Source organism: Geotrypetes seraphini, chromosome 11 (assembly GCF_902459505.1).
Source record: "Geotrypetes seraphini chromosome 11, aGeoSer1.1, whole genome shotgun sequence".
NCBI classification, from domain to species: Eukaryota; Metazoa; Chordata; class Amphibia; order Gymnophiona; family Dermophiidae; genus Geotrypetes; species Geotrypetes seraphini.
This window is the reverse complement of record NC_047094.1, coordinates 70077073-70086901: the sequence shown is the minus strand read 5'-3', so window position 1 is coordinate 70086901 and position 9829 is coordinate 70077073. Positions and strand designations below refer to the sequence as shown.

At 44.5% G+C, this 9829-nt stretch overlaps 1 protein-coding gene across 5 annotated transcripts in view; it reads right to left on the bottom strand.

Moving 5' to 3' along the window:
- Positions 1–3886: 3886 nt before the first annotated feature.
- Positions 3887–9829, bottom strand: part of GRIK5 (glutamate ionotropic receptor kainate type subunit 5) — a 359271-nt gene continuing 353328 nt past the window's right edge. For all 5 annotated transcript variants that reach the window (XM_033914745.1, XM_033914744.1, XM_033914746.1 and 2 more), the window contains 2 exons: positions 6414–6535; positions 3887–5006 (listed from right to left, as the gene is read on the bottom strand). In XM_033914745.1, coding sequence (XP_033770636.1) covers positions 4638–5006; positions 6414–6535 — 491 coding nt within the window. In that variant the 3' untranslated portion in view covers positions 3887–4637. The remainder of the gene's footprint in view (positions 5007–6413; positions 6536–9829) is intronic.

Below are 9829 nucleotides of genomic sequence, written 5' to 3'. Positions count from 1 at the left end.
TAGGGGGCTCACCATAACCTGTAAGGGAGTTCTGGTGAGATGTTTATTTGGCCCCACTGCTCTGTTGCCATGTCTGCAACTCCCTATTTAATGGAATAACCAAAAAAGACCTCAAGCGCCTCCAACGGGTCCAAAATGCAGCTATCCGCCTCCTACACAGCCTCAACTACCATGATCCCATCTCCCCAGCACTCCGCGCTGAACACTGGCTCCCAATTAACCAACGCTGTGCATTCAAGGCCCTGGCAATAGCACACAAAAGAATTTATGCCACCACCCCCTCCTACATAAAATCCAAGCTACCCATCTACATCCCCACCCGCATCCTCCGCTCAGAAAAGGAGATACGCCTATGCATTCCCCCCGGAAGGTCCCTCCTCTCAGAAACTGCCCGCAAACGCTCCTACAGCCACTTCATTCCCCAACTCTGCAACCAACTCCCCCCTCAACTAAGACTACAGAACTCACTAATGACATTCCAAAAAATGGTAAAGACCCTCCTCTTCAACTAAAGGTCACCCTCAGTCTACACCCAACCCCCTTAAACCCCACCTCTACCCTTCTTTCTCCATTCTAATCTTCTGCCTAAATTTCTGTATAGTCCACTCTCAGCCTATACTCAAACAACTTGTATCTAAACTAAACTACTTATATTTAAACTACTGTTCTTAATTTGCTGTATAGTTCCCTATATCTAAATTGCTGCACAGTCTTGTATGTCCAAGTATTTAAATCTACTGTATAATCTTGTGTGTCCAATTCACTCCATTGTGAATGTTTACTTGTAAACCGTTCTGAGCTACTGGGAGGACGGGATAAAAATCTAAATAAATAAATAAATAGTCCATTACAATTTTGGTCCCTTCAACAGCCAAATGGTCTTGGTCTGGGCGTTTGGGACTTGGATGAAATTTTGGTCGAAAATGTAGTATAAAGATGGATGTTCTGGCGATCTGGACGAACAATAGCCTGGACTTTCAAATAGATGATTTTCAGGAAAAAAAATTCTAGACGTATTTTTTGAAAATGGGCATTTTCCTACTGCCGACTTTGGGTGTCTAGCACCATACGTCTGAATCAGATGTAAACGTTTGTTTTGATTATGCTCCTCCATGTATCATATATTATCATGTTGCAAAATTGCACAAACTGCCCAATTTCTGAACATTGCTTTGATTTGTAAATCTATATCATACATCTCCATTTAGCATATCCTGAATCCCAGAGTGTATAACGAGACCACAAAACCTCAAAATATCCCCTTGTGAGAAAAAACTGCATGCAAATCTCTCTCATTCATATCCTGAAAACCTGACAGGCTGAGGTGCCTCCAGGGTTAGGTTTGGGAATCACTACTGTAGAATTAGGGACTACTTCCTAGGAATGGCACATTAGGTCAGTCCTGGGCTTTGACATCCTGCTCCAATGCATTTGGCTTCCTGGCACTGCCCCTCACTGATATATATCTAAATCTCAGATAGTGCAACTGACTTGGCCAGAGTACCACAGAAAGGTAGGACTGGACCTCAACAGGTTATCTGGAAACATAGAATCTGAAGGTGACCTCAATAGTATAACTCACCCCCCACCTTCAGATAAAGTCCCTAAATTATCCCAGAGAGATATTTGACAATTCTTAAAATCCTTCATTCTTCTGCTTTTAAGGCAGGCGAAGCTTGAGGAGGCTGCAGAGAAAGCCTACACAACATTCTCTTCATCTATGGATTAGTACAATAGTGGCATCTAATGACCAGTCTCAAGCTGCACGCATGGGTAGTTCTGGAAAGCAGAACCTGTGGCTCTAGAGGAGGCTTGTCTAGCCTTTTTCTATAGGGGACCACATTTTATATGTGCTGTTATTCGGAGGGCCAAAACAAGAAACATGTTTCATTAAATAGTGGCAAAATATGACAGTGTATCGTTCCCTCCCCAGCTCTCACTCTTGTTCATGTAAACCCCCCCCTCCCCAGCCTTCACCTAGTCTCTCTCACTCATGTTACCTCCCCATCCTTTACCTAGTTGCTTTTCCCTCACCTGGTTTCAGCTGCAGAAGAAACTATGGAATTCCTGCTTCCTCCATCACATAGTAACAGCAGATAAAGACCCGAATGGTCCATCCAGTCTGCCCAACTTGATTCAATTTAAATTTTTAAAATTTTTCCTTCTTAGCTATTTCTGGGAAAGAATCCAAAGCTCTACCCGGTACTGTGCTTGGGTTCCAACTGCCGAAATCTCCGTCAAAACCGACTCCAGCCCATCTACACCCGCCCAGCCATTGAAGCTCAGTACTTGGATCTCTGCAAGCTTGATCCACGTGGAGCCAGAAGTTCATTTTGGTCTCATGGTTTCAATTCTCATCAGATTTGAAACCACAAGATCAACCCAAACTTCTGGCACTTTATGGCTAAAATATACAGAGAGCCGAGTTAGAGTGTGGAAGCAGAATCCTGCTGTAAACACCACAAGAATTGCTAAGCTTCTAAGGGCCACAAAAAAGCATTTGGTAGGCTGGATTCTGGCCCACCGGCCGTAAGCTGGATAAGCCTACTCTAGAGCCATGGGCTGTCTCTACCATGACCAACTCTACCACTAAACACCTATGGTGTCAGAATTTGAGGGGAAGTAAAATAGCCAGGAGGGTTAACTGGATGGAGTAGCATAGCTGAAGAGAAAATTGAGTTGGCAAGGCTGTGTCTTCTCACTTTCTTTCTACTTTTCCTTAAAGCTGGTCTTATGACCATGCATTTCAAACATGATCACAGTGCTAGCCTTAAGGAGAAAGAGCTGCACATGAGTGAGGTATGATAGAACAGGTACAAGACTGAATGGGCCTATGGCATGCAGGATCCTTGCACTGATCCTAATCCCTGCTGTGGCTGGATGGCATGAAAAAGTATCTTTCTTGTTCTCCATAAAGTGTCTTAAATTAACTCAATAATGCAATTTTACAATGTAAAATGTATAGTGAAATTAAAAAGCCTAAGCAGTGGCCAGTTGCCTCTCTTATCTTGGGTTGTGCTTTCTGACAGTTATGAGGAACCCAGCAGATACTCCTGACGAAGCTCCGAGAGAAGTGAAATGAGGTCGCTCCGTTGAGAGAACGAGAGAACCAAGATTTGGTATCAATCTAGTTTTCGGTTGTCCAGCACTCAGCCATCAACTTTCAGCTTGTTAAGTAAAGACTTAAAATTGAAAACCAAGAACTGGCATTAATCATAATATCCTGCTGTTCAACAACCAAGCTAAAAAATCTTAAATTTTAAAATCTTAAATCTTAAATTTTAAAAATGTGTTTTTTTTTTTTTAAAGACTAATGATAACTCCCATGAGGCTGACCAGATAAAAGTTATCTAACATCTGGCAGCCGTGAAGTCTTTTTTCCGCCGACCTATAGATCTTGGTGATAAGATTTTTAGGTCGTCATCACCGAACGAGTTTCCCTATAGGTAATGGTTACTAGTATATGAAAAAGTTAAAAACATGCAGGGAAAGAACAAACTGGAGTAACTGTGACTAGATGTTTACTGCATCCACAGACCAGTATGGGTTAGTCCCAGCTGAACCAAAAGCCCAAAGCATCATATAAGAAAACTGTAAAGTTTGAAAACTTAGAAAACTCTCCTCCAGCCACAGCAATTTAAACCCCACCCCCCATTCTCCCTGCCCAAGTACTAACACCTGGCCACCTCAGTCTCTTCAACTGTATCTCAAAACCATCAATTCTGGTCCTGTCCTTGGTGGAAGACAGTTTATTTAACACCATCCTCTTAAAAATAATACCGCATTATCGCCTCCCCCAGTTCATCTTTCCTAGGGCAGCACTGAATGAGACACAGAAGGGAGCAAGGGGCGGACACAGTTAAAAGAATGAAACAATCTTGAGTTTTATTTCAGCTCTCCCAGTCTGTCACTGCTTACACATGTACCACTATTACCACATTTTCTTTTGGCACTAGAAACTTTGCAAAAACAAAGCAAAATAGAGTTAAAAAGAAAAAACTAACAAAAAAAAAAATAACCCTGTATAAAGTTGCAGGGTGGAGGCAGCAGGGGACAGCACTGCTGTGAAGTGTCAGTACTTAGATTGGGAATGCCCTTTCGGTCACTTTACTCTTGGGACTCAGTTTTTTTTTCAATTTTGGATATTTCTCAGGCACCCACCTTCCACCTATTCAATTTGCCACCAATCCCCGCACTGGCCTACAGAAAGCAGTTTTATAAAGAACAACCTTCCTCCAACTTTGTGCTGTAGCGAACAAAACAATGCACATGTAGGAATCAGCCTTCCTTTGCTATGCCAGATCTCTCCATATTCATCTTTCTTATTTGACTTCACGGTTCCTTTTCTTTCTCTTCCCTGTTACCACCCCCACTGCCCCTGACCAAAAAAAAAAACAAAACATTCGAATCAGAAAATGAAAAACATGGTAGCTTCTTTGAGAAGTCTCATCGTGCGCACGGCGCACACTACATGAAAATAAAACCCCAAAAATAGATCAAGGCACCTCCACTAAGGCGAAGGCAATATTATATATGTTTTCTTTTCTTTTTATACCCAGTAGCCAGTTGCCTCTTCTGAACTAAAAAGCAAAACTCCTCAAAAGGTCTTGTGACATCACTCAGAGGGCTTTGTGACATCAATCCTGCTCATTCATGTTCGTTGGCTGCCTCCTGGGCGTGGCCTCCTCGGGCGGGATGGAAATCCTGGGCATGTGGGAGGCCCGCAAGGTCTGTATCCTCCGACATTCCTGGCAAATGCGGATGTGGGTGCAGCTGCGTGGGGGACCCGGATCATCCAAAAGCCGCTGAGGTCCAGCTCCTGGCTCTGAGGAATGGGCCCCAGAATAGAGTTTGCCATTGCTGAGCCGCATCTCTCGGACTGAGCGCAGTGGTTTGGTGAGGGCAAGCATGGCACGACCATGCCGCCTCCGTCGTCGCCAACGTGAAGGCTTCCGGCAGGAGACAGCATTCCGAAGCTCACTCAACATCTCTTGGCAAACAGAGACCTGGAATAGAAGGAAGGAAAAAGGAGTAGTCACTGAGGGAAACAAAGAGATAGACAGTCTCCCCCTTCTGCACTCCGAAACTGGGGTTTTCCCCCTATTCTACAGAAAATCAGGACATCATCCTAAGAAGAAACCCCATTACTGTAAATCCAGGTAATGCAGCACTGCTGAGTGAAGTAGTCTAGTGGTTAGAGCAGCAGGATGAGAACAAGGAAGCCAAGGCTCCACCAACACTGCTTGTACTCCTTGTGTCTTGGGTACCTCACATTGTACACTCTTCTTACCTCAGCTACAGACTTAGAGCCTCATTTGCTAACCTGTGTTAGAGTAATAATGTGTTTAGTTAATAAATATGTCCTAGTGAGAATAAAGGAGTTTATGTTAAATAACATGTATTAAGGTGCATTAACACAGGTTAGTACATGAGGTCCTTAAACTGTCTCTGAACAGGGGCTCTCTTATTCTACTTCAGGTAAATATTAAATAAATAAATATAAATATACTTAAGAGCATAAAACTGAGGGACTCTGATGGCACTATTGTAATATTTGCCAGGATGGAATTATTTAGGGGGGGGGGAACTCCTGATCTAATGCACCTATTACCATGTTTCTCCAAAAATAAGACCTAGTGTGTTTTTTGGGCCCAAAATTAATATAAGACACTGTCTTATTTTTGGGGTATGTACATGATCATCTCTCCCTTCCTCTCCTTCACCCCAATTCTTCCTATTTCCTCTCTCTCTCCCACATGTGCAGCATCTGTCCTCCCCTCCCTCCCCTCCCCCTGTGCAGTAGAACCCTTGCCCAGCTTCTATCCTCCTATCCCTCGTGCAGCAGAACCCTTGCTCAGCTTCTATCCTTGCCTCCCTCCCATCCCTTGTGCAGCAAAACCCTTGAGCACCCCCCACGCCGTGCAGCCGAATTCCCAATGACCCTCCATCCTTCCTTCCCATCCAAACCCCGCCGACTGCAAGCGAGCCCTACATACCTTCATCCAAAGCAGTGTCGGGCCTGCAGCACTCTAAACAGGCTGCTTCGGCCTTGTACTTTGGGGAATTCACTCTTCAAAATTACGCGGCAGGGTGAATTCCCCGGCGGACAAGGCTGAAGCTGCCTGTTTAGAGTGCTGCCGCCCCGACGCTGCTTTGGATGAAGTTATGTAGGGCTCACTCATGGTTGGTGGGGTTAGAATGGGAGGGAAGGATGTTCAGATGTGCAGCAGGGGTTGGGGCGGGGGGGGGGGGGGCGGGTTGAAGAGTTTCTGCCAGCAATCCCGGGACTAGGGCTTACTTTTGGGGTAGAGCTTATATTAAGACCTACCCCAAAAATCATGCTAGGGATTATTTTCGGGGTAGGTCTTGTTTTCAGGGAAACACAATATATCCTTCTCACAGTCAAACTTTACCTCCTCTGTCTCTGCTGAACGCCGTGTGGACCAGACGAACTCCATGATGGCGACAAACACAGCAATGATCAGACCACAGATCAGTACCACAAAAATACCCCCAATATTTTCCATCCCAAGACCTGTAGAGGACAGCAAGAAGTATGAAGGTGACACAGAGGGGGGGGGGGGGGGGGGGGGGGGGGGAGAGAGGCAGGTGGAATGTGGCAGAGAAAAGAAAGAAGCATTAAGGAAGTAAAAGATCACAAAAACAGTTAACGGTGAAAGTTCCCGACCTTCACTGGGGAAGAGCTGTTTGAACGTGTAACACTTTTTTTTATCCAGTAGTGGAATTCTAGTAAAAATCATAGGAGCCAGCTCTGTGGGTGCTTGAACACTTCCAATATTGAACAAACTCCTTGACTGTGTCCAGGGAAGGATGATTTTCATGTGGATTAACACCCCTAATCAGTTTGAAAACAATATAAGTTGCTGGCAGCAGCCTGAAGATAGGCTACCTTTGACCAGGCCTTGGACCTTCTATCTGCCGCATCTTGTCTGCAGAAGACTGAAGACCCAAGGCCAGGATGAAGGCAGCCTATCTTCAGGCTGCTGCTGCCAGCAACTTGCACATTGTTTACAGGACCATGGGGACAGTGGAGTAGCAAGGGTTAGAGGCACCCGGGATGGTAGTGCCCCTCCCTTGCCCTCTACTCCGCCTCCCCGCTCGTGTATGCCCCTTCCCTTCCCCCGCACCTCTTTAATTTCAATGGCATGAGCAGCATCACCAACTTGCCTGAATCAGGTTGGCTCTCCCTAGGCACGTGACACCATAGGGATGCTGGCGTGAGCAGCAGCTTGGAGTTTCTGCTCGTGTTGGTGAAGAGCTAGAGTTTCAAGTTCCAAGTTTATTTGGGTCTTGATATACCGCTTTTATAAGCAAAGTGGTTACCAATTTATACAAAGTATTAAAAAATTTTAAAAATCTAAAATAGAGGAAGCAAATACACAGTTACGATATGGGGGGGTGGGGTGGAGGGGAAGTGAAGGTGCATACATGGTGGGGGAGGAGTGGGAAGGATCTGGGGGGTGCAAAAAGGAGGAGGTGCCCCAACCAAGATGGCACCTGGGGCAGACTGCTCCCTCCCATTACTACGTCACTGCATGGTGAACAGATGAGGAGGGAGAGAAAAGAAGCCATGCTGGACCCATAGGAAGGGGGGTGCAGAGGACCAGGTGGGAGGGGAGAGTAGGGGAGAGATGCGAATGAAAGTAGAGAGGGAGACATGATGGATCCTAGGGGGGGAGGGTAGAAGCAATGCAAGAGTGCTGATGCAAATGTGCTCAAGGTGCCACAATCTCCAGAGCAGGCCCTATGAAAGAGGCAGAATTATAGAATTTCACAGCTTTTAAAAAGCCACCGCTAGTGGGATTGTGGTGAGTTGGGTTCTTTTTACCATATTTGGTGGGGATGTCAGAAGTTTCAATTTTTTTGGAAGGCTATTAGCTAGTTTCATCTCAAAGTCACATAGGTTGATTACCAACTTGAAGCCCACTATTACTTGCTACATATGAGACTGCCCCATATATCACAGTCCCATTATAAACTGGCAAACTACTTATAGCCTCCTATTGGAAGTGGAGCGATACTCCTTCTCTAGATCATTTTTTACGTAACTGTGATTTCTTTTGGCTGATGCTCAAACTGATTGCTATGAGGACAGGTCACTTACACTTCTTTTTTGAGGTCGTGGGATGACTATATACAGTGGAGAGGAGAATAGTTTAGGCTCTATGACTTGATCCTTGGGGAGATTGTGTTCTTTCTTCCCTCGCCTTTTCTTCTGTTCTCGGAAATATTTTCTATTTCCCTTATTGTTTTCTACTAGTTGGGGAGATGGTGGGTTTGGGTGGAGGTTATTTGGGATGGTACTGTTGTACAATGTCTACTGATGGTTTCTTTATTGGTTGTGTCACAGTACTGTATTTGGCTATCTGTTTAACTATTAATGAAAAAAAATAAAATTAATTGAAATTAAAAAGCCACCACTGTCTCTGCTTTCTGTCTAACCTCTCTAGAGAAGCTGGCTGAGGTCCTTCCCAGCTCCCAGTGTCTGGGTCTGTCTAATTAGGGTTACCATATGGTTTCAGAAAAAGGAGGATAAATTGAGATTCTGGGTTTTACTTCCATTGATTTCAATGGAAGTAAAACCCAGATGTCTCAATCTGTTCTCCTTATTTCCTTTGCTTTCAATGGATGTAAAATCCGGTTGTCTCAATCCATACTCCTTTTCCTGGAGCCATATGGTAACCCTAATGGACTGATTATGGAGCAGGGTCACAATTTCTTTTTACTTTTAAGTGGGGGAACTCCTACCCCCTTAAAATCATACTTTAGCAGAGTCCTATCTACCTTCTAGGAGTTTTATATAACCTTGTTCCTTGCAGCTTCACTCTACTGAGTTCCATAACCTTAATTGATCTCATTTATACCCTTCCTGGATTAGTTCTCCCCAGTCATTTTTCCTGCTTTAACCCTAAGCTCCTTCTTTATTTTTATCTACATCTTCTCACTCTGTCTTTACTAGACAGTAAGCATCATGAAGCAGGGACTATTATATGAGTTTGTACAGTGCTGTGTACACTCAATAGCACCAAATAATAAAAATGCAGTAACGTGTAAAAGTGCAGCCCAGAGAGAGAGCGCGTAAATGTATGGAGAACAATGGTCTCACACTGCCATCTGCTGTCAGATATTGGTACTACATAAGAGGGTCTTGAGGTGGACAATTTTCAAAAGACTGGGTGAAACAGATGCAAAATCTGTGGGTACTTTCACTTGTGGATTTTGCATCCTAACTTTCAGAGGAGCACTACTGGAATACTTCCCCCTCTGAAACCTGCTCACAGAGAAAGTACCCAGAGATTTACACCTTTTTTTCTGTGAGTTCCTTTACCCCTATTTAAAAAAAACCCTCTTATTTCCCCCCCCCCCCCAAACCTTCACAACTTAAACATTGCTCCAGGAATGCCTCTTCTCTATGGATACCATTTTTGTGCATATGTGGCTCTACACATTCATGAATGGCTTCATAAAATTCACACTGGTATAGAAGTGCAGTACTCACAATGACAATATTTGCTAGTAGGCATGGACAGGGACAGAGTCTGGGCAAGGTGAGGGTGAAGTTTGTAAGTACATGTGCAATAATAAAATATGTTAATCTGTGCACATACCTACAAATTATAAGCGCAGACATTTACATCTGCTCCAGGGCAGATATAATGATCTGCATCTGCCAGGAGCATAGCTACAATTAAACAAGCCTGGCAAAATGCCCAGGGATGTCCAGTGTCTGCACCTGAACCCTCCCTTCCATATGCCTAGATCTGGCACCACACACACACCCCCTCCCCCTGCATCCAGCTGCTTACCT